The sequence below is a fragment of the Falco rusticolus genome, chromosome W (genome assembly GCF_015220075.1).
Source record: "Falco rusticolus isolate bFalRus1 chromosome W, bFalRus1.pri, whole genome shotgun sequence".
NCBI classification, from domain to species: Eukaryota; Metazoa; Chordata; class Aves; order Falconiformes; family Falconidae; genus Falco; species Falco rusticolus.
Window position 1 is genome coordinate 2636432 of NC_051209.1, and position 23586 is coordinate 2660017.

A 23586-nucleotide genomic window follows, 5' to 3' on the forward strand; every position below is an offset into this window, starting at 1 on the left:
TACTGTACTGAAATGTTTAAAAAAACAAACAAAGCAAGCCACCAAAAAAAAACCAAAACAAAAAAAACCACAACAAAACCTCAACAAACTGGTAGGTATCATACTGTGTGTGAAATGTGATGATGCATGTTGTACCTAAACTTCAGTTCAAAATTTTCTTTGGGTACAAATAAATTTACCTTCCTTTGGGAGTAATTTGGCCAATGGCCAGTTTATTTGAAATATAGTAAATTTGAAGAGAAGATTCAGGTGGTTTGATGTACTCTGGGTTTTTTTTAAGTTGTTTTCATTGCTTATTAGAATGCAAGTTTTTTACTGGCTATAGAAAACTTCATTTACAATAAAATCTATACAGTTAATAGGACTAACCTTATGTCAAGCTGTATACACAGAATGTTTTATAATGTGGAATTGTTCACAGAGCTTCATGAACATCCAAGTATACTGACAAGACTGTTACATAGCAATTTAAAAAAGTGTTGGTTTGGTGTGGTTTTTTCCCTTGCAGTTTAGTGCATTATTTGGTCTCCCTTTGACTCTAACAGCTGTAACAGTTTAAAGTCAGTCCATTTCATGTAAGACCTTACTTTGTTTTCTTCTGCATTTATGGAACTGAAAATCTAATTCAGAGTATTCAAGTTTAAATTAGTGAGTGAGTGAGTTTGAGTGGATTCAAATACTAATTTTTATTTCCTCCCCTCCCCCCCCCCCCCCCCCCCCCCCCCAGTCTCCTTAATCTTTGTTCTTTGAAGAACCAGGATCACTTGTTAAAATTGACTGTTTCTAGTTTGGATTACAGCAGAGATGGGTTAGCAAGAGTCATCCTTTCTAAAATCCTGACAGCAGCTACTGATGTAAGTTTGATTCAACTTACGTTCCATTGTTATTTGCCACTAGAAGTTTATGTTGTTATTCAAGGTGTGTGACTTTAAGATAATATATATGCAGAAAGGTTTTTATGTTTGTGTTTAGAGAAATGAAACTCCTATTCATATAGCTTTTGAATTTGCTGTGGACTTCATGCCTTCATTGTATTTGTGCTCAAGAAATTAAGTCATTCAAACAGATGTTTCTCTCATGTATGAAGGGAGCTAAAGTCTTTAAATGTGTAAATCTAATATAAACCAAATATAACATTATTGTCTAGGTCAGTGGACATCCTAAATCAATGGTGAAGGCACTGTTTTCACAAACAGAAATGTGTATTTCTAGCAGGAATAAGCAGATTAACCTTCCAGTGATATATACTATTTTCATAATGATTGAGATTACTGTGGTGGAATTGAGTAGAAGGTATAGCTCCTGGAACAAGGGGGTGGTTCAGAAGTAGGCATTGAGATTTGCACTTCTGAATTAAAGGTGAGTGGAAATAACATGCAGACTTAGGAAAGGAAGCTCTTGAACCTTTAAGAAAAGAGAAATCAGGTGTAGCATAGTAGACAAACATTAATGTCAGGGAAATGACAATTATTAAGTTGAAATCTAACTAGGAAAGAACTTTCAGTACTTAAGGGAAAGCTATTCCTCTCACTTGGACAAGGCAGAGTATGCTCTAAAGTAGATACAAGAGGGAATAAGGTAGACACTAGCTTTAAATATCTCTTATTTAGGAAGAGGAGAGGGAAAGAAAGAAATCAAGGATATTTCCAAGACTAAAAGATGTGATAATTCTTATAGGTAAAGAGAGGAGTCTAAAAGTAATAAAGATAGTTAGGGTTGAAGGAATGACTCATTGAAAGAAGAGGGTAAGACTCCCTACTGACTGATTTTTAAGTAATTTTTCAAAGAAGTGATGACTTTGATATCCTTTCTCCAAAGGTGTTTTATGCCTAGTCTGAGCAAGGAAATAGAAATTCACATGTTGTGATGATATGCCTGTGTCTTTATTAGACTTCTAAGCTTCTGTTAGATGACTGCTGGTTAAAAGCTGTTTAGACAGTGGAATTTCATTTAGCTGTTTCTATTGAGATTTCATGTCAATGGGTACTGGCTCCCTCCACCGCCTCCCAGGAGGAAACAAAGGAAACAAACCAGAATACATTCAACTCTGATACAGGTATCACTAGCTGTAAGCAGACTGGCTTGAAGTGGGGTGGAGATAGTGTCTGAACATACGGTCCCAAGCGTATACAAAGCCAGAAAGAGAGCTTCTGCTGCTGTTAGTGATGATAACTAAAAATACAGTTTCCACCTATTTGTAGTTCAGCTTAATGAACAATGGGTAGTAAATACTTCTTGTACTTCAGTTGCAAATAGGATAGATGTCACTCTCCAGCACCTTAGAAATTAAGAAAGCTTGTAGAGACCTGTACTGGTTTTGGCTGGGATAGTTAATTTTCTTCATAGCAGCTTGTATGGGGCTGTTTTGGATTTGTGCTGGAAACAATGTTTATAACACAGAGATGTTTTAGTTATTGCTGAGCAGTGCTTACACAGAGTCAAGGCCTTTTATGCTCCTCACACTGCCCTGCCAGCGAGTAGGCTGGGGGTGCACAAGAAGTTTGGAGGGGGTACAGCTGGGATATCTGATTCCAAGTGACCAAAGGGATATTCCATATCATATGATGTCATGCTCAGCAATAAAATGGGGGGCCACTGCTTGGGGACTGGCTGGGCATTGGTTGGTTAGTGGTGAGCAATTGTTTCTTTTGCATCACTTGTTTTTCTTGGGGTTTATTTTCCTCTCTCTTTGTGTGTTTTTTTTCCATTTTTTTTTATTTCTTTGTAGTTGTTAAACTGTTTTTATCTCAACCCACACGTTTTCTCACTTTTACCCTTCTGATTTTCTCTCCCCCACGACCCCACTGGAGGGAAAGTGAGCGAGTGCTTTGTGGTGCTTAGTTGCTGGCCAGATTTAAGCCATGACAAGCCTACAGGTTTATCCATTTCAGTTCTGGTCTGTTTGGGATTGTGAAAAGGATTGAAGATCATGATCTGAATTTTAATAGGCTGCACTGGTATTACCATGAGTATTTAATGCCAAAGCTTGACAGATGTCAAGGTAAAACCCATTGGAGAAAGCTAAGAGACATTATACAGACTCAGAAACTTAAGAACTCAAATTTTGGAACTCCAACCTAAATAATTAAAGATGGAGATCTTTCTTGCTAGAAACACTGGTACTCACATCCGTGATGTTTTAAGGTCTTAGCCTATGTTAGTAGCCTATGACTGCTGAGTTCTAATGTTTCTGTTTCCCAGTCTCACATTGATGCATGGATCTAGCAACGTTGTCTAGGGAAACAGCAGAGATTAAATAACTGTCTATTTTTGGAAGTCTCTTGAAATGTAAAAGAATAGAAATTATTAGGATATATTTTCTCAACTGCCTAACACCAACTTATGAGAAAGGTTTCAGTTTAATTTATAAAATATGTGCATTGATAGGTCAGTAGTCCTTAATGCCAGAGTTAGGTGTGCAGTCAGGTATAGCAGGTCTCTAACAATAGTGATCTCTAGGAAAACTCACAGCTGAGATGTGTTGTGACTTAAATTCTCCTGTTCAGTGTTGTACTGGATGAGACTGTACCCTGATTTTTGTACCCTGCAGTACCATGAGAATCCCTTGAATGTTTTCTTAAAAACAAAAAGTATAACACATTTAAGAAATATAAAAAAATTAAATCTTGTTTATCACAGATGTAAATGAATCTTTTACTATCAGGATACTATAAGAGAAGGAAGATTTACTGTTTGAACCTCTTAAATAGAGCCTGACTTTCTTTGTGATAGTGTATTGAATCCTTAGGGATAAATAAAAACACTTCAGTGTTTTGTTTCCCAAATTAGTTGACCTGCTTGGAATTCATAAGAAAATATTTTGTATTTTTGGTCTAAAAGAAGAAAAGCACAAATAGAATGGACTGTCTCAGCCAGCAGAAATGGATCTACATTTGCATCAACCACTGATGATTTCATACTTGGATAAAATTTATTTACTTCCTTAAGAAATTCTTTTCCTGATTTACATGTGCCCAGCTGCATAAATTCTTATGGTGGAAAATGAGCTGCTGAGAATTTGAGGAGAAAATGTCATTAACTACTACTTGACAAAAAAGCAAAATGCTGACCTTTCAAAGAACCCTTTGGTAATGCTTGGTGTACAGAATATTGCCAGTATCATCTCTTGGACAAAATGCTTGTATTTATTGTTTCTGGTGTTTGTGCTCCCAATAGAAGATCAAAGCATAAAGAGCTAATCCAAAGGATAAAACGTTTTGATTATTCTGATATTAACTGTATTCTTAATGGTATAAGTGGTATTTTTGAGCTACTGTAATTGGCAAAACTACAAGTCTCTTCCAGAAACTAAAATATTTGTGTGAGGTGGAAGTAGTAGTCAATTCAGAGAGGATAAGATACCAGAAAGAATATGGAAATAATGAACTGACAGATACTTGCATGGGCAGTTTCACTGAATGAGGAATAATTTGGAAGTATGTCTGCTTAGATGTTAGGGGAAGGTATCTGCCATTTTCTGATGTTTACCATCTGGAATTCTGAAACAGCAGCATGGTCAACAACAAACAAAGATTTACTCCTTTGTGTTTAGTAAGCACAATAGGAAAATATTGAAACTTGGTGCAGTTTATACCACTCAACTACTCTGTCCCACAGGGAGTATATATTTTTTAATATTACCAAAACTGTCATTCTGTCACCTTGGACAAGTGAATCCTAAGATTAAAAATGAACATGCAGTTCCATTCAAAGAAGGCACTTGCAAGCCCTTCCAACTTCCCTTTTCAAGGACTTCTGATGAGGATCTGGTAGGATGAGTAGACCCCATATAGTAAGCAAATGCCTATGGAACGGTTTGTATTGATTCAGAATCTAGAAGACAAATTGTGATTTTTTTGATTCTGTATGCTACCTCTGGCTTCTAAATTATGTTTAAAAACAATAAAAATGCATGGAACTGGGCATAATTTCTAAAAAGATGTGTTCTGTAAGGGAGAAAGACCATCTCCAGTAAGGCTTCTTCCCTACAGAAATTTTAATTCCCTGAGAAGTTTTTAAATGAAATATCTTACTTTTAGTATCTTTATTTAAGAGCTAAAGATGCTCTATTTCATGAGCTAACTGAGGTTATAGCCTCATACACCTTTTGCAGTTACCCAAAGATGTGAAGCAGGTTTGTTAGCCATTGCAAATGCGTGTCTCAGAAGAAGGAAAAGTCATTTCTGTAGTCAGTTTAGTGTTAGAAGGGGAGAGTAGCTTTTTTGGGGTGACTATATACAACAGAAACATTTACAGAGCAATATCTTTACAGATCAGCGAATCAGAAGAACATCTTAACCTACTTCCAGATGTGCTTTGGTCATTCATGCTGAAGCAAATTAATACTGCCTCAGTTGCCTTTCTGCCAGCTCATGGTAGAAATAGCAGAGTAGCCAGTGCTTCCTCAAGTGCTGCAGTTCATGACCTTTTTTCTTCATGAGTGACCAAGAGGTAGATTTATCCTATATCTACTGGCATCTATGCTGAGCTTTATGTAATCATCTGAGCATAGTGACCTCTGACTTGTGTCATCACTTCTGTGGGTCACAAAGACCTTTACTATTAAAAGTAAGAATCTTCTGACAGATATAGTACAGGGCTTTATCTATGTTTTTTATGTAGTTCATGCTTGGGGGAAAGAGGGGAATGCCTGTTTCCTCAGATATCCTTTACACTGGTTTTCCTTTTGTTTCCCATCAAAAGTAAAAACATTCCAGGATTTTGCTTCATCTTTTCCTTCCCCAAGCAGAAAATAAATTGTGCTATTTCTGCACTAGCTATCTGGATAGATTAATTTATGTTCAGGAAGTATTTCAGGAAGTGAAGATTATTATCTTTTGTTCTCTGTATCCCATTCAGTATAGTTATAGTAGTAACGATTTTTTTTTTATAGACAGATTTTAACACTTGAACTACAATGACACTGAATTCTGGTTTCACGTTATTGTGTTATTCTGTAGACTTAACATCTAGATCAAGTGATCATTTCAGCATAGTAGCTCTTGTTCTCATCTTTAATAGGTATGCTGCTAGTCCTCTATTCCATATACAAGGTATACCACAAATGGGATGCAAGCCATTTCAAAACAGTTGTGCAGCCTAGATTAGAATTGCAAATCACTGTTGCCACAGTCATTCTTGGTACTTGTGTGACATCATTCCCACCTCCCTTCCAAAAAATAAGCCTCTGTATATTGAATAAATAGAAATGTGCACATGATACTTGAAATTGAAATAACAAGACAATATTTTTTAAATTAACTGTGCACATTGACATTTCCTACTCCCATTTTCTTTCAAGTCCTGCTTGCCAAGTATTTCTGGAGGGGGAAAAAAACCAACAAAACAGAAGATATTGTTAACCTAGGTAGTGCTGTCCAACCTGGACCAATTCACCTATCTGTTAAAGATATTCACATGCATCCCATCACAGATAATTTATAATTTAACATATAAAAAATGTACTTGATTATAGCTATCATAGCCTTAAAGGTGTAAGGACTGAAGACCTGAAGAAGGATTTTGTCTTTTATAGCTATGCTTGTCTAAGTAAAGATAACACCTTTCCCGGTAAGCATACGTTTTCAGGATTGTTCTGTGCTTACTCCAGAGCAAATTCTTGTAGATTAAGCCTGTTTGCTTCTATTTTGCATGTAATTTTTCTAATAAAAATTATGTTAATCTGTTTGTGCTGTTTATTTGGCAAGGAACTGACAAGGTGGTACTTTCTGCTGTCACTTAGAGAAATTCATAGTAGTAAACTAAGTGTTGGGAGACTATCATATTACAGAAAATAACATTTTTATATTTGGAAGGTTTTCTGAGAAGCTTTGAAGATCAGATACTTTTGGGAAATAAAATTTATTACAATAAATTCCCCAGAGATTCTAAGATTTTCTTGTTTTTTTCAAAACATTACATACATGATAGTATATACAATTGCACTGGTCATTTACAAGGTATTTCTACTGAGTATTCTGATGAATTTATGTGATGCCATCACAGCGAATGACTAATTGATAAGGGCTTTCCAAGGAGATTTGCAGTGACCAGATTACTTGTGATCTCAGACTCAAATTTCCCATTTGATAAGATAGAAATAGCTTTCAAGTAGACTGTAGTTTTGATGCATTAAGGTGTGCAATGCAGTTACTTGCTATAAAATATGGTAATTGAAATGTATTTTTAAAAGTGATAAATCATTAACTACATTAGCTATTTTTCTTTCATTCAAAAAAGTATTTTCCTTATTTTTGCAGAGCTGCAGGTTGTATGCAACAAAACACTTACGAGTATTACTGAGAGCAAATGTAGAGTTCTTCAGCAACTGGGGGATTGAGTTACTGGTGACCCAGTTACATGATAAAAATAAAATTATTTCTTCTGAGGCACTTGATATTCTAGATGAGGCATGTGAAGACAAGGTGAGCATCCTTTCCCCTTTCAACTTCTCTTTGGTATGCTACTCTGTAAACTGTTTCCCACCCTCTGCCCAACAGCAAAATAAAAGTATGCAAGAAGCTACTGATTATTTTCTTTCTTGATTGTCACTGATGGACTTCATAATAGTTTATAGACCCCTTACTGAAAATACTGCAGTATTAATGACAAGAAAATGTAGACTTCTGGATCATGCTTACTTTTAAATATTAATTCAGACTAATTCAGATATTTTGATAATTATAGTTTTTGTAAAGGGGATAATATTAGGATGAGGTTAGTGCTGTTTGATACTTTTATGAAAAACTTGCTACCTCATTGCTTGCAGACTGTTGTAATTGTTATAGTTTTCAGAATTATATAGTGCTTGGATATTCTTTATGCATTTTTAATTCTTTTAGGCCAATCTTCATGCCCTTATCCAAATGAAACCAGCTCTTTCTCACCTTGGAGACAAAGGTTTGCTTCTACTCCTAAGGTAAATGTTGAATATGCTGTTTGACTTTGCACTGTGGAAACAATAAGTTGTTTTTTTTATTCAAATAATGCAATTTAAGTGGAGTACTTACTGTCTGATGTTACTTTACAGATTTCTGTCCATTCCAAAGGGGTTTTCTTATCTAAATGAAAGAGGTTATGTAACAAAACAAATGGAAAAGTGGCAAAAGGTAATGCTAAGAATAAAATGTGTGTTTGCTTGAAAGTAGGAAGAGGAAGAGTGTGAATATGCAGGTTTAGAACGTCAAGGAGTATTAAAAATAGTGTACATTCATATATCTGCATTGCTAATGCCAATACATTTTTTTACCTCAGTGACTTATGATTTTGCTGAAAATGGTTGACAGGGACTAGAAGTTCCATAGCTCCTCTGTACATGCGTGCTTTTGATTTACCCAGGCCTTTTATATAATTTAGATATTCCAGCAAATATTTCAGCAGTCGTGACTTCCTGACTTGTCAAAGTAGATTGTTGTGTAAGGTCTTCTCTAGAGAAGTGTGGAAAGGAATACTGCTTTTCAAGATTCCTGTCATCTCTGGTTATAGAATCATTTAGGTTGGAAAAGACCTTTAAGATCATCAAGTCCAACTGTTAACCTAACGCTACCAAATCCACCACTAAACCATGTTCCTAAGCACCACATTTACATGTCTTTTAAATACCTCCAGGGATGGTGATTCAACCACTTCCCTAGGCAGACTATTCCAATGCTTCACAACCCTTTCAGGGAAGAAATTTTTCCTAATATCCAATCTAAACCTCCCCTGGGGCAACTTGAGGCTGTTTCCTCTAATCATACAAACATAGAATCATAGAATGGTTTGGGTTGGAAGGGACCTTAAAGATCATCCAGTTCCAACCTCCCTGCCATGGACAGGGACACCTTCCACTAGACCAGGTTGCTCAAAGCCACATTCAACCTGGCCTTGAACACTTCCAGGGATGGGGCATCCACAACTTCTCTGGGCAACCTGTTCCAGTGCATCACCACCCTCACAGTAAAGAATTTCTTCCTAATATCTAATCTAAATCTACCCTCTTTCAGTTTAAAACTATTACCATTCATCCTATCACTACACTCCCTGATAAAGAGTCCCTCCCCACCTTTCCTGTAGGCCCCCTTTAAGTACAGGAAGGCTGCTATAAGGTCTCCCCAGAGCCTTCTCTTCTTCAGGCTGAAGAAGCCCAACTCTCTCAGCTTGTCATCATAGGAGAGGTGCTCCAGCCCTCTGATCAGCTTCATGGCCCTCCTCTGGACTCATTCCAACAGGTCCATGTTCTTCTTATGTTGGGGGCCCTAGAGCTGAATGCAATGCTCCAGGTTGGGGTATTACAAGAGCAAAGCAGAGAGGTGATTCTCAACCTCTCAACCTGCTGGTCACACTTCTTTTGATGCAGCCCAGGATTCGGTTGGCTTTCTGGGCTGCAAGCACACATTGCGAGCCCATGTTGAGGTTCTCATCCACCAGCACCCCCAAGTCCTTCTTCTCAGGGCTGCCGTCAATCCATTATTCTCTGCCCAGCCTGTACTGATACTGGGGGTTGCCCCAACCCAGGTGCAGGACCTTGCACTTGGCCTTGTTGAACCTCATGAAGTTTGCACATGCCCACCTCTCTAGCCTGTCAAGGTCCCTCTGGACGACAGCATCCCTTTCCTCCAGCATGTCGACTGCATCACTCAGCTTGGTGTCATTGGCAAACTTGCTTAGGGTGCGCTCGATCCCACTGTCCATGTCCCTGACAAAGATTTTGAACAGCACTGGTCCCAGTACAGACCCCTGAAGAACACCACTTGTCACCGATCTCCACTTTGACTTTAAGTTGCTGACCACAACTCTTTGAGTGCAACCATCCAGCCAATTCCTTATCCACCGAGTGGTCCACCTGTCAAATCCATGTCTCTCCATTTTAGAGACAAGGATGTCGTGCGGGACAGTGTCAAATGCTTTGCACAAGTCCAGGTAGATGACATCGGTCACTCTTCCCTCATCCGTCCGTGCTGTAACCCCGTCATAGAAGGCCAACAAATTTGTCAAGCATGATTTGCCCTTAGTTAAGCCATGTTGGCGGTCACCAATCACCTCCTTATTTTCCATGTGCCTTAGCATAGTTTCCAGGAGGATCTGCTCCATGATCTTGCTGGGCACCGAGGTGAGACTGACCAGCCTGTAGTTTCCCAGGTCTTCCTTATTCCCCTTTTTAAAATGAGGGTTACGTCTCCCCTTTTTTAGTCACTGGGAACTTCACCGGACTGCAAGGACCTCTCAAATATGATGGAGAGTGACTTAGTCACTTCATCCGCCAGTTCCCTCAGGACCCGTGGATGCATCTCATCAGGTCCCATGGACTTGTGCACTTTCAGGTTCCTTAGATGGTCTCAAACCTGATCTTCTCCTATAGCGGGTGGTTCTTCATTCTCCCAGTCCCCCGCCTTTGCCTTCTGTGACTTGGGCGGTGTGGTTGGAGTACTTGCAGGTGAAGACTGAGGCAAAAAAGTCATTGAGTACCTCAGCCTTCTCCATGTCCTGGGTAACCAGGGTCCCCCGTTTCCTTCCAGAGAGGGCCCACATTTTCCCTAGTCTTCCTTTTATCGCTGACATACCTATAGAAGCTTTTCTTGTTGCCCTTGATGTCCCTGGCCAGATTTAATTCTATCAGGGCTTCAGCTTTCCTAACCTGATCCATGGCTGCTTGGACACTTTCTCTGTATTCCTCCCAGGCGACCTGTCCTTACTTCCACCCCCTGTAGGCTTCCTTTTTGTGTTTGAGTTTGTCCTGTTCATCCATGCAGGCCTCCTGGTGTTTTTGCCTGACTTCCTCTTTGTTGGGAGGCATCGCTCCTGAGCTTGGAGGAGGTGATCCTTGCATATTAACGAACTTTCTTGGGCGCCTCTTCCCTGCAGGGCTCTATCCCATGGTGCTCTACCAAGCAGATCCCTGAAGAGGCCAAAGTCAGCTCTCCTGAATTCCACGGTAGTGATCTTGCTGTATGCCCTCCTTGCTGCTCTAAGGATCTTGAACTCCACCATTTCATGGTCCCTGCAGCCAAGGCTGCCCTTAAGCATGAAATGGTGCAGTTCAAGATCTTTAGGGCAGCAAGGAGGGCATACAGCAGTATCACTTACTGCTTGGGAGAAGAGACCAAGACCAACACCCACCTATTTACAACCTCCTTTCAGGTAGATGTAGAGAGTGAGAAGGTCTCCCCTCAGCCTCCTTTTCTCCAGACTAAACAACACCAGTTCCCTCAGCTGCTCCTCATAAGACTTGTTCTCTACACCCTTCATCAGCCTCATTGTCCTTCTCTGGACATTCCTCAGCACCTTTACATCTCTTGAAGTGAGGGACCCAAAAGTGAGCACAGTATTCTAGGTGTGGCCTCACCAGTGGTGAGTATAGGGGGACAATCATTTACTTTGTCCTGCTGGCCACACTGTTTCTGATACAAGCCAGGATGCTATTGGCCTTCTTGGCTGCCTGGGCACACTGCTGGGTCATGTTAAGCTGACTCTTGACCAACACGCCCAGGTCCTTTTCTGCCAGACAGCTTTCCAGCCACTCTTCCCCAAGTCTCTAGCATTGCATGGAGTTGTTGTGACCCAAGTGCAGGATCCAGCACTTCTTGTTGAACCTCATACAATTGGCCTCAGCTCATTGGTCCAGCCTGTCCGGATCCCTCTGTAGACCTTTCCTTCCCTCAAGCAGATCAACACTCTCCCCCCAACTTGGTGTCTGCAAACTTCCTGAGGGTGCACTCAGTCCTCTCATCCAGATCGTTGATAAAGATGGTAAACAGAACTGTCCCCAATACTGAGCTCTGGGGAACACCACTTGTGACTGGCCGCCAACTGGATGCTGTGGGAAATAGTGTCAAAGGTTTTACTAAAGTCCAGGTAAACAACATCCACAGCCTTTCCCTCATCCACTAAGTGGGTCACCTTGCCATGGAAGGAGATCAGGTTTATCAAGCTGGACCTGCCTTTCATAAGCCCATGCTGGCTGAGCCTGATCACCTGGTGTTCCTGCACATGCCATGTGATGGCACTCAGGATGATCTGTTCCATAACCTTCCCCAGCACTGAGGTCAGACTGACAGGCCTGTATGTAGTTCCCTGGATTCTTCTTCCTGCCCTTCTTGTAGATGGGCATCACATTTGCTAATCTCCAGTCAACTGGGCCCTCCCCAGTTTGCCAGGACAGCTGATAAATGACTGAAAGTGGCTTGGTGAGCTCCTCTGCCAGCTCCCTCAGTACCCTTGGGTGGATCCCATCCAGCCCCATAGACTTGTGTGTGTCTAAGTGGAGCAGCAGGTCGCTATCCATTTCCCCTTGGATTATGGGGGCTTCATTCTGCTCCCCATCCCTGTGTTCCAGCTTAGGGGGTTGGGTACCCTGAGAACAATTGGTCTTTGTTGTCGCTAATTAAAGTTAAATCTAGATCTCATGAAGAGCTTATGCTGTTAGGAAGTAAATAGGAACACATGACCCATTAAGAAAAAGACTTCATTGTCATGACTAGAATAAAACTCTTCATACATTATTTTGTTTTTATAATCCATTACAAATGCTTGGTTTCATTCCCGTAGGCTTTTCAGCATTTTTTTTAATAACTTACAAGCTGTCACTTCTCTAGGAATACTGAAATGCATGGTGATCTGTTGAGATTATTTGGGTTAGTCACATGTGGAATACTTCCTTCTTTCCTTCCTTTTTTAATAAATTCACTGAAATAATTATGGAATCAGTTGTCAACTCTCTGCAAACTCATTGTATGTATGAAGTACAGTAATTTTGATGAGCCTCACCTTCAAATCATAAAGAAATTCAGCCTTCCTTAAGGACCATTTGAATTGTACCACCTCAGTGTATTTTGTCAACCTTTGTCATCTTTTAGGAATATAATTTAAAGTATGTTGAATTGATTGAAGAACAACTTAATGAAGCACTTACAACTTATCGCAAACCTGTTGATGGTGATAACTATGTTCGTCGGAGCAACCAAAGGTAAACTCTCCAAAAGAATCCTCTTCATCTGAAAAAAACTCAACAGTAACTCATTGCATTACACTGCAGTGTATTTTAAAAGAAAATTTCAGAATTGCTGAGAAAACATGATTTCTCTTTCTACCAGATTACAACGACCACATGTCTACCTGCCAGTTCACCTTTATGGCCAACTGGTGCACCATAAAACAGGCTGCTATTTATTGGAGTCTCAGGTAAGGATAATAATAACTACTTATAACTTGAACAATTTTTAAAGAGTATTATAATCCTTTTAAAATATGTTTTAAAAGAGATGGAATTTAAACAGTCTTTGCAAAATAGGTAGTTTATGAAAGTCTCAAGTTACATGGGGCCAAAAAGTTGTGAAGACAGTTTTTGCCATCTCATGTAAAATTCCTTCCTGAGCACAAATATCAGAGAAATACCTTGCAACGTTTTTCTTAAAATGGCTACCAAAGCTTAGAATGGAAATCAACTCATCAACAGAAATAATGTTTCAGTCTGTGTGTGAGTGAATTTTGTATATTGACAAGTAAAACTGTACCTATCCTTTTATGCATACAAAAACATGGAGATGAGGGAATAAAATCTTTCTAATATCCTGAAGAGCTAAGAAAACAAACCCTAAGCCAATTCATAGTAGCTTAAATAAATTTACTTTTAATGTGAGTTTGCAAGATGATGTAATGAATTCTATATAATAGTTAAAAAGTTCAAGAGAAAGCTTATATGTTGTAGAGTGTTAATCTGATTAATCTTTTCTCTTTATGAAATCTGAATTAACCTGATGTTAACGTTAAAATTTTCTACCTGCATTACTATCGCTGTTAATTTACGGTTATTATGCTAGAACTACCACTATTTTATTTTAGGGTACATACTTTAAATTAGCACTTTATTTTTATTAAAACTGCAAGAGAACTTGTTTTACTGAGGTCTCCTTTTAATTTTCAACTGAGTATTTTTTTTTCTTCTGTTTTTCTCTTTCAGAATATTGTTACAGATCTAAGTTACACTGTTCATTCCCCAGTTCTGGATAAATGGGAAGGTATTAAGCAGCTGAAAGCAGCCCTTTGGGCCTTGGTTAGTAATAGATTTACAATCTTTTTGCAGCTGTTTGAGTTCTGTTATGTCACTTGATTCTGAAATAACTAAGCAAAATCCCTTAAAATCATTCTTTGGGGGTTTTGTCATAAAATGTGTGTGATTTTCCAGATTAGTGGAAAGTACTTTAACTGGACTTTCAGATGAAAATTGTTCACTGCACCTGTTTTGTTCTGAGTCTTTTAATAGTCAGTTTGTCTTTCTTTTTGGGGTTTTGTTTGTGGGTTTGTTGGTTTGGGTTTTTTTGGGAGGGGCAGGCAGGCAGGGGATGTTGTTGGTTTTTTTGAGGTTTTTTTTGTTTTAAACCAAATAAAAATAACAGACTGCCACGTATAGAAACAGTATTACTATGGAACCAGTAGTTGCCACTTGCTGTGATCTATTTTTCTACTTTTAATATATTTATTGTGGTGTTCCAAAATTCAGTTTTTCTGGAAGAAAATTGGCTGCCACTGTTGATGCGTGTGAATATATATGGTCATGACATCCCTGATACTTGGGATAATATGAGGAAAACCTAGTGTCTGTGCCTATACAAGCTACACTTCTAAAGTCGCTTTGCCACCTCAACTGTTTATCTACCTCTTTCTTGTCTTCCCCAAAGTTTATTTTGGAACATTTATCCAAGGTGACTATTACTGGAAGATATTGTAGGTATGTAATAAAATACCTGTTTAAGAAGAATGTAAAATGAGTAATTCAAGATCATACTGCTAAGTGTACTAGAATTGGTAAAATGAGGAATATGTAGTAAACTGTGACCAGTTTTAGGTATTATACATGGTGTCCTGAGTCCTTTTTTGGATTTGCATGACTAGGAAATGCCCAAAAGGGTGCTCAAATCTCTAATTGCTTTGAGGAGATATGGCTTGAAACTGTACCACCCACCAAACAAAGATGTCAAAAGCTTTACACTGATAGTGCTGCAGATCACATCAACATCAAAATCAAAACTTATTTGACAAACTGTCTTATTCCAGGGCAATATCGGATCATCAAATTGGGGTCTTAACTTGCTTCAAGAGGAGAATGTAATTCCTGATATAATGGCACTTGCGCAACATTGTGAGGTTCTCTCCATTAGAGGGTATGTGTATCTGTTTTATACATAAAATTTACAGATGGTAGTTCCAGTAGGTTTTCAAATAGCCTTACCTAATTTATGTGAATATAGTTTTGCTACTTACTTGAAAATAAATTTTTAAAGATCATTGAACAATCCCAGTCCTATACAATCTCAGAATTGTATAGGAAGTCTAAAAGAACATGCAGTAAGCAAATGAAACTTATGAAAAAAGATGCATACTACTTTTTTCCTTTTTTAAAAAAATAATTAAATATTTGCTACTTATATCTCTGTTGGAATCTATTTATTAATTATAATTTTTATTCAAATAGATGATCTTTTGCCTAATACTGCTACTGCATTAATGTTTGTCCTTTAAAAAAAAAAGGTACTTTTCTACTTTATGTATTTGGCACTCATAATAATTATTTTTTATTTTTTATTAGTGTATTGTTCTCAGGTATTTTAGTGTATTTCTTAAGCTTCCATTGTTTTGCAAATAAAAATCAGGAACAAAAAGCTATTTAGCAATTTTGTGAAGTTTCTGCTGAATTGTTTTGAAACTGTTTCCTTTCAGGAGAGAAATAAGTTTAGCTAAATTTGATGCTATTATTGTTGCTTTTTTTCTATATATACATTAAATACAGAACCTGTGTCTACGTGCTTGGTCTAATAGCCAAAACTAAACAAGGATGTGACATTTTGAAGCATCATAACTGGGATGCAGTCAGACACAGTCGTAGACAGCCTTGGCCAGTGGTCCCTGATGACATGGAGCAGCTCTGCAATGAACTTTCTTCTATACCCAGTACTCTTAGCTTGAACTCTGAGTCCACCAGTTCTAGGCATAACAGTGAAAGTGAATCTATGCCTTCAAGTAAGTAACAACAACAACACAAAAAAACCCCAACCAAACAACAACAAAAAAAACCACCACAAAAATGCATTTTGGTGTTCTTACTGATTTTTTGGCAGGATGAGGTTCAGGGAAATGGTTTAAAGGTGGTATTGCAAGAAAGAAGAGTACAAGCCAGGGGACAGTTATATGCATTCAGAGAGATGTAATCAAGTGAGAGGGAAGAGAACAGTGTCTTAAATTTACATTTGGTGTAGAAATAAATTTTAACATTAGGGTAAGTTACTAGGTTTTTATGTCAAGTTATGGCAGCTTGCTATAATACCCTTCAGAAATCTCCATGCTTTAGGTATAAAGATACATTTACTTGTTTGTCCTCAAAGGAATAAAGGAATATTTTGAATATATATTCTGTGTATACACACACATATATATAGTATTGCTGTATTTAAATTCTTGTATATTTTGTGTATTTAATACATTTTAATTTTGCTATTGATATTTGAAATTTAAATCCAGAAATATAGCATATTTAGATATCGTTAAAGGAACGCATCAGTTGTAATCCTAGTAGCTGAATATTTGCACTGAAATAAGATAGTGTGGCTTTTCTTCAGCTCAAGTACACCTGAAGATAATTTACAGTACTAAGTTCTGCAGAAAAAATGTTGAATTCAAATTGTGGTAAAACACAGTGTCTCCCACTTTAGCTTTTATAGAATTGCTTACTTTTTCACAACATAGTTTATACACTTTGAAGAAACATCCATTTTCAGTGACAAATTTTCATATAATTTCAGGTATGTTCATCATGGAGGATGACCGTTTTGGTAGTACTTCCACTAGTACATTTTTCCTAGATATTACTGAAGATGCAGAACAAATATTTTATGACAGACCTGGACCTTCAAAGGACAAAGACCGTAGTCCCTTTCCTTTTTTTTCTTCTAGCAGACTTGTGAAAAACCGTATTCTAAGCTCTCTTACTCTACCTAATAAAAAACATAAAAGTAGCAGTGATCCAAAAGGAGGAAAGCTGACATCGGACAGTAAATCAGGCCTGAGGCGAAATCGTACTGCAACAGAAACTTCCAGTAGCATAGACTTTCTTGCTGAGGAAGAATTAAACCCTGTTTTCAGAGTTCCTAAAATCCAGGCTTTACGATTAGAAACTTCTTTTGTTGGAAGTAAGCACATGGAAGATACTGATTGTACTCCAAGTATTGGAGAACATGACCTAAAGCTGCCAAAAGGTCTTGGAAATGAAATTCATCAGGAAAACACAAGCAGAGAAAGGCTAATAGGAGATGGTACTACACAAACACATTTCAAGAGTCGTAGCCTAAGTTTTAATACAGATACTACAACAAGTGGCATAAGCTCAATGAGCTCTAGCCCTTCAAGGGAGACTGTAGGTGTGGACACTACAAACATAGATACTGACTGTGGAAGTTTGAGTACTGTGGTAAGCACAAAAACAGTTAAACCAAGTCACTGTTCAACACCACAGTCTAACCACCTGACTCTCTCAAAATCCAGCTCTGTATCCCTGGTACTCCCAGGGACTTCTCATACGCTTCCCCGAAGAGCCCAGTCTCTTAAGGCTCCTTCTTTTGCTACAATAAAAAATCTTGCTGACTATAACTTTAGCTATGCAAGTTCCCGAGATGCCTTTGGCTATGCTACACTAAAACGCTTACAACAGCAGAGAATGCATCCTTCACTGTCTCACTCAGAAGCCCTAGCATCTCCAGCAAAGGATGTGCTGTTTACTGACACTATTACCATGAAGTCTGGCAGCCTGGATTCTCGGCTGACCCCAAGCCGGTAAGGGATTATTATGTGCTTGTTTCTTGCTTCAAAGATGTAAGAGCAATTAAATAAGAAAAGTATCTTTCTAATATTTTTTTCCATCTTCATCTAAAAGTGACAGTTGTTGCAGGACGATTCATAACTTTGCTGAAAGCAGTACCAATATTAGGAGGAGAATAGGCTAATGAGAAGTCTGAATTTTCTAAGTGCTGTCAGAGAAGCCCAGCTTTCATAGCTGTCCTCAGTCCCTTTAATGCTGTTAGTGACAAAGGGGAGTATGTTTCCTTCTATCACATTTGTTTCCTGTTTAACTTTTTTTTAATATTTAAATGCAACTGTACTGCTAACATTGCTGAAGTTACAATCACACAAAATTGCTCGTGCAGTCAGAGCTGTATTTCAGATGAGAATTTTTTCAATGTCATTTGGTGAGGTTTTAGGACAGGGACTCCTGCCAGTATGCTATATTGCTGTTCCCTGTGGCACTGAGGCCAGTGATGAGAAACTGGTACCACTGATATGAATGTGAGTTTGGCTTCTTAGCTACAACAGAGCAAAGATTTTACTCATAGGGTTAATTTTTAGATTGCAGTGTCACCTCTTTATTTTTGAGTAATATTAGCTCTTCTGAAGACTAATTAGTTATATATCTGTAGCTTGTGACATTGACACTGTTCCAGCAGCTACAGTCAGTGCTTAACAACTTTTCTCTTAAAAGCTCTTCTACTTCCCAAACTTTTCCTTTCAAATCAGCTTTTAGCTAGTGGATTGGATTTTCAGATAATTATTGAAAGGGAAAAGACACTTTCTATCTCTGTATTTACCTGAATATCCTGTCTCACATGAGAGAAAGGGGGGAATTTACCAGCACATTAGTCTTCCTTACTGCACAGAAGAGCAAATGCTGGTCCCTGAATTTCAATCCACATACCAAGTTGAATGTCTGTAGTGCCTGTTTATTACTACTAGTTTCCTTTCTGGTTAAGAGCAACATTAATTTTATTTATATTTTCACATGATTCTGCAAAGATGCCATAAAAGATAAGTTTTGTTCCCTTTGTTCTTTTAAGTTGGAACTAGACTGTGTGTGCCAATTAAATTAAGGATGATTCGGTAGTTAAGCTGCACCATCCTGGAAATCAGAAGTGCTGTTCCTTGCTTTGTCACTGGCTTCCTGTGCTAATGCAGGAACAAGTCAGTGTCATTTCAGTAGCAGTAGATTCTGTTCTGGCTGTAGTCATGCTGTACGGTTCCTTGCAGTCATGCCCTTGATATGTAAAGCAGCCTCCCTGCAGTGGACTTTCACCCTGAGACTCAGCATGCAGTGTAATACTAACGGTATTCATGGTGCTTAGTTGTTCATGATCTCTCATATCAGTGGTTAGGTGCAAGGATTTGAGCTGACCTGTTTTAATGTTTAACTGAAATGACCAGAGTGCTCATATCTGAGAAGGTTAAAAAAATTACAGATGTACATATTACAAAAGATTGTCAGATTGTCTTGGTTACTGATATAATTGATTGGAAAGACTGTGATTTAACTAGTATATGGGGTTTTTTCTTATTGGTTATAGCTCAGTATCTCCACTGCATAATTGTGGTCCTTTTAATTTCAGAGTATGTTACTACTTCCAGCTAAATATTGTCTTTAACTGCTGTTTAATAATAAATTGGAAAGAAATATTCTGTCCTTTTTTGTCTTCTAAGGCTATTCTTCTGTCAGTCTGCAGAAATTTTCTTTGATTCATGCTTCATTCACAAATTCAGGTATTCATAGCAAGTAGCAGCTGTAAATTGACTTCAGTGATGTTTCTAGTTCTTCCATGCGTTCAAAAGTTTGAAAGGCTTATTTCTTTGCACAAATTATTTTATGAGGATAAATTTTCCACCTCTGTCTTTAAAGACCAACCAAAAACGTTAAGGTGCATGTCTCATATCCTGATCGTGGCTCTTGCCCCATCCACCTGCATACATGATTTCATGAAAACTTATCAGTGTTTATCACTACTGATGATATATGTGTTAGCTTTTCCAACAGAAGCAGGGACAAATGTTTAGGATTAATACATATATCTTTATATTGAGAGTAATTATAGAATACTTTATTATGAAATAACTAATGCAATTGGTAACTTTGGGTTTTGAAGTATGGCTTGAGTTTTATTGCAAGTCCACTGCTACCTTAATTAGCATTGGTCAGAATTAGTAGCAAGAAAACTGTTGATGTCCTATAATCTGCGTTCTGCACATTCCCATCGCATAATAATGTCTTGAACAACACATAGTAAAACCATAATAATTTATTTTTATCTTGGTATAAATCTGTTAAGCTGCTATGGATGAGAAGACATTTTAATTGCCCATCTAAACAAAAAAAAAAAAAATGATAGAAAATTATTTCTAAGGCAAAAAGTCCAGCTCAAGAAATAAAACGTTCACTGTATTTACCTTCCAATTTAAAATAATTTGCATTAATATAATATGAATTTACTGTTCCTAAGGAGCATCTCTTTTTACTAGGAAGCTTTAATCCACTGCATAGACCACCTGTTTAGGTTGATTAGCAGAAAGCATTTTATCTTCAATGAGAAGTAAAATGACAGATGGCCAAAAGAGAGATTTCCATTATCAGGACTTTTATCAGCACTGAGGACTTGTTCTCCAGCCTCCTCTCTCCTGTCTCCTTTCCCAACCTATTTCTTTCTTTGTTCCTCAGGCTGCTTGTCACAGTCAGCTCTGCTCACTGCTCAGGTTCAAGTTTATTCTTTGTTCATGTTGAGCAAATTCTTCTTCCGTGCTTGGGTGACCTAGTGGGTGGCTTCTTTAGAATACAGGAAAAAAAATGTTCTTTGCTCTCATCTCTGGTACTCAGCAGGCTCAAGCTCTGTGCTAACAGTTTAAAAGCCTAAATCTTTATTGACTGTGTCTGGGCTGTAAATCTTCAAAGCCTGGTAAGTTGGAGACAATTTGTGTTTTTACAGGGTTGGCAACCCCTTAAGCAGAAGTTCCATCCTGCTATCTTTCAAGTCCCTGTCCCAGGACTTTAAACAAACAAACAAAAAAAATCACAAATTTTTACCCGAGGTACTACCAATCCATGCAATACAACATGAGACAGAACAAAGGCAGTGAGCCTATAGCTGTAATTTGATATTGTAACAAGCTCTGGGTTTTACAGTGGGAAGATGAGGATAGTCTTTGTGTCAGCAGTCCTCCTTATTTGTAATGTGCCAGAATGAGACATTTACCAAGGTTGTGATTTATTATTTCAATGTTACAGGTTCATGAAAGCTTTAAGTTATGCCTCTTTAGATAAAGAAGATTTATTAAGTCCTATTAACCAAACCACACTTCAGCGTTCCTCCTCTGTTCGCTCCATGGTTTCTAATGCTACGTATGGTAGCTCTGATGATTACCTTGGCCTTGCTCTCCCAGTGAATATCAATGAAATATTCCAGGTATGTATGTGATAACAGATTAATTTGCATTTTCATACTGGAAGGTAGTTAACTGTTGCATTATCATCAGAATAGATTAGATCTACAGAAATGAGGAAAACTGGATGTAGTACTTTCAAGGAATGCATTTTGGAGAACAAGAGTTACTTTTCTAACCCTTTTTACAGAAAAGTGCTAGTCTGTTTTGTATTATTAGGCAAATAATGACACACTAGGTTAGAAGTGTGTTCAACAGTTGTAGCATAAATAAGCTGTCATAAGATTTTTAGTTGTCAGCTAGCTTTTATACTAAAATTAGCATAGTCTGTGGGCATTTGTTAATATCTCTTTAGCCAACCATATGTTCATTGGTCAACCATAAATTATGTGCATAATCCCACAGTAAACTTTCTGCTACCATGATCTTGATTTAATATTACTTTATTTGTATATTTATCATCATAGCATTAAAATATATTGTCTTTACTTAACCTTACAGGTATATTTCTTTAAATTAAAACAGTTTATCTTAAGTATCAATTGTCTTCCTCTCTCTACTTAGTTAAAACACATTCCCATCTAACAAACTGATGCATCACAATGTTTAATATTCTGTTACCTAATTATCAAAACCAGGATATGGTCTATGTCAAAGGTAAATCAGTGGCTTCCTTATCTTTAGTTTACTTAGTCTTTGCCTTTCAAACCTAAATTTCTTACTAAAGATAGAGCAAATGCAAGATTTTCCATCATACCTGCTTCTATTTCCCCTTTATGAAAAGACTACTTCATTTCTCTCTCCTCCACAGTCTTTATGGCATATTTATGTTGCATCACTTCTTTTCTCTCAACTGTTTTTGTAGATAACATCTTACAGGCAACAATTTAGATGTCCTGGGTGGTTTTGCTCTACGTTCCCGAGCTCTCCAGTGTTGTAGAGTGGTTGTGGACAGATCATTAATAGCCACTTCTGGGTCACTGGTTTCCTTACAGCCTGTCACCACTATGTTTTACTATTTACTGACTGTTCATAAGCCTTGCTTAATAAATGTTCATTCACAAATGTATGTTTTTCTCATTGGCTTTTCCTTACTACTTAGGAGCCCATTCTTAATTTCTTCCTCCAATTGGATCTTTTTCCTGAAGTAAAAAATTGACAACATGTTATTTCCACCTGTGCTTATTTTAACTTTCATTTGAATATTCTAGGTAAAGGAAATTCCATATTTCCAGAAGAAAACTACACCCCCATTTGATGACTCTGGAGCTAGGGTCTTTGCACCTGATGCAGAAGGTATTAGTTTTGTTCCTCTTCTGTACCTTTCTGTTGTTTGTTTGTACATTGGGTGGGGTGAAGTGTTGGGGTTTATTTGTTGATTTTTCTTTACAGAAAAGGTTATTTTTAGCTGTTAATTTTTGAGAGCTGTTTTCTGGATTCAGGATAGCAGGCTATTAATTCCCTGGTTTATGTAGTTCAAGACAATGTGGTGTTGCTTCAAAGCTTGATCCAGCTCTAATAAACTAAGAAGGAAAGTCTACATATCTTTGATTATAATATGAGCTAATGTTAATTGAAAACTGGTAGTGATACTGCATTAAAGAAAGTAACAATTTAAGCTAAGATAAAATATGTATGCCATATATATATTGAACTGTTATATTTTGACTCCCCTTTGATTACACGTGAATTTATAGGAGCCAATAACAGTGTTAGATGCGTATTTCAGAAAGTAAATTTTGTCTCTCTGTGATGTTTCTGTGACATTTGATCAGTGGAGGTGATGGAACATGGTACAAGAAAATTGCAAGTGCTCAGTAATGCCTGGCTTGTTCTGGAATGCACTTTTGTTTTTTTACTCCAGAGTTGTCAAAAATCTGTAGGGCATCAATATGTATCTTTTCAGTAGGACAACTGAAAAAGAAACATCAGTACTGGTCCTAAAGTAGTATAGGATAACTATTGTCTTGCTTCTTAATTAACTGGAATTTTATTGCAAGCACTTTGAACATCCTAAAAGACACATCTTACTGATATTTCTTTTTCTTTTGTGTTGTTAATGTAATATATAAAGATGACTTTCCCGAAAGTGTGGTTTTGTAGTTTACTGTTTCAGTGTAAAGTAGCGCCTGTTTAAGATTGTATTTGTTGGTAATTTCCACCCAGGGAAGGGCATGTCACTACATTGTCTTTGGCTTGTTTCTGCATTGTTGAGTCTAGTTTCATCCTATTACAGGCACTAAGTTACAGGGGTTTAAATTATGTTTCTGGTTTCATTGGTGCATATGTTGTTTATACATCTGGTATATTGTTGTACTAATCTTGTTTGATACTATGAAAATTCGTAACATATTAATGTTCCATGGG

The 23586-nt window shown here is 37.6% G+C and overlaps 1 protein-coding gene and 1 long non-coding RNA gene across 8 annotated transcripts in view; one reads left to right on the top strand and one right to left on the bottom strand.

The window, feature by feature from the left end:
• Positions 1-23586, top strand: part of LOC119140644 (rapamycin-insensitive companion of mTOR-like) — a 109346-nt gene that overhangs the window by 78577 nt on the left and 7183 nt on the right. For 6 of the 7 annotated variants that reach the window (XM_037372135.1, XM_037372136.1, XM_037372142.1 and 3 more), the window contains 12 exons: positions 728-854; positions 7260-7424; positions 7842-7918; positions 8030-8108; positions 12834-12943; positions 13071-13158; positions 13937-14029; positions 15031-15137; positions 15764-15993; positions 16773-17799; positions 21065-21242; positions 22431-22515. In XM_037372135.1, coding sequence (XP_037228032.1) covers positions 728-854; positions 7260-7424; positions 7842-7918; positions 8030-8108; positions 12834-12943; positions 13071-13158; positions 13937-14029; positions 15031-15137; positions 15764-15993; positions 16773-17799; positions 21065-21242; positions 22431-22515 — 2366 coding nt within the window. The remainder of the gene's footprint in view (positions 1-727; positions 855-7259; positions 7425-7841; positions 7919-8029; positions 8109-12833; positions 12944-13070; positions 13159-13936; positions 14030-15030; positions 15138-15763; positions 15994-16772; positions 17800-21064; positions 21243-22430; positions 22516-23586) is intronic. The other variant, XM_037372137.1, reaches the window with a different exon arrangement.
• On the bottom strand, positions 2266-11465 carry LOC119140645. Its single transcript, XR_005101670.1, has 3 exons — positions 11269-11465; positions 8249-8256; positions 2266-2278 (listed from the first exon to the last, which is right to left on the bottom strand). It is a non-coding gene; the product is annotated as an uncharacterized LOC119140645 (long non-coding RNA).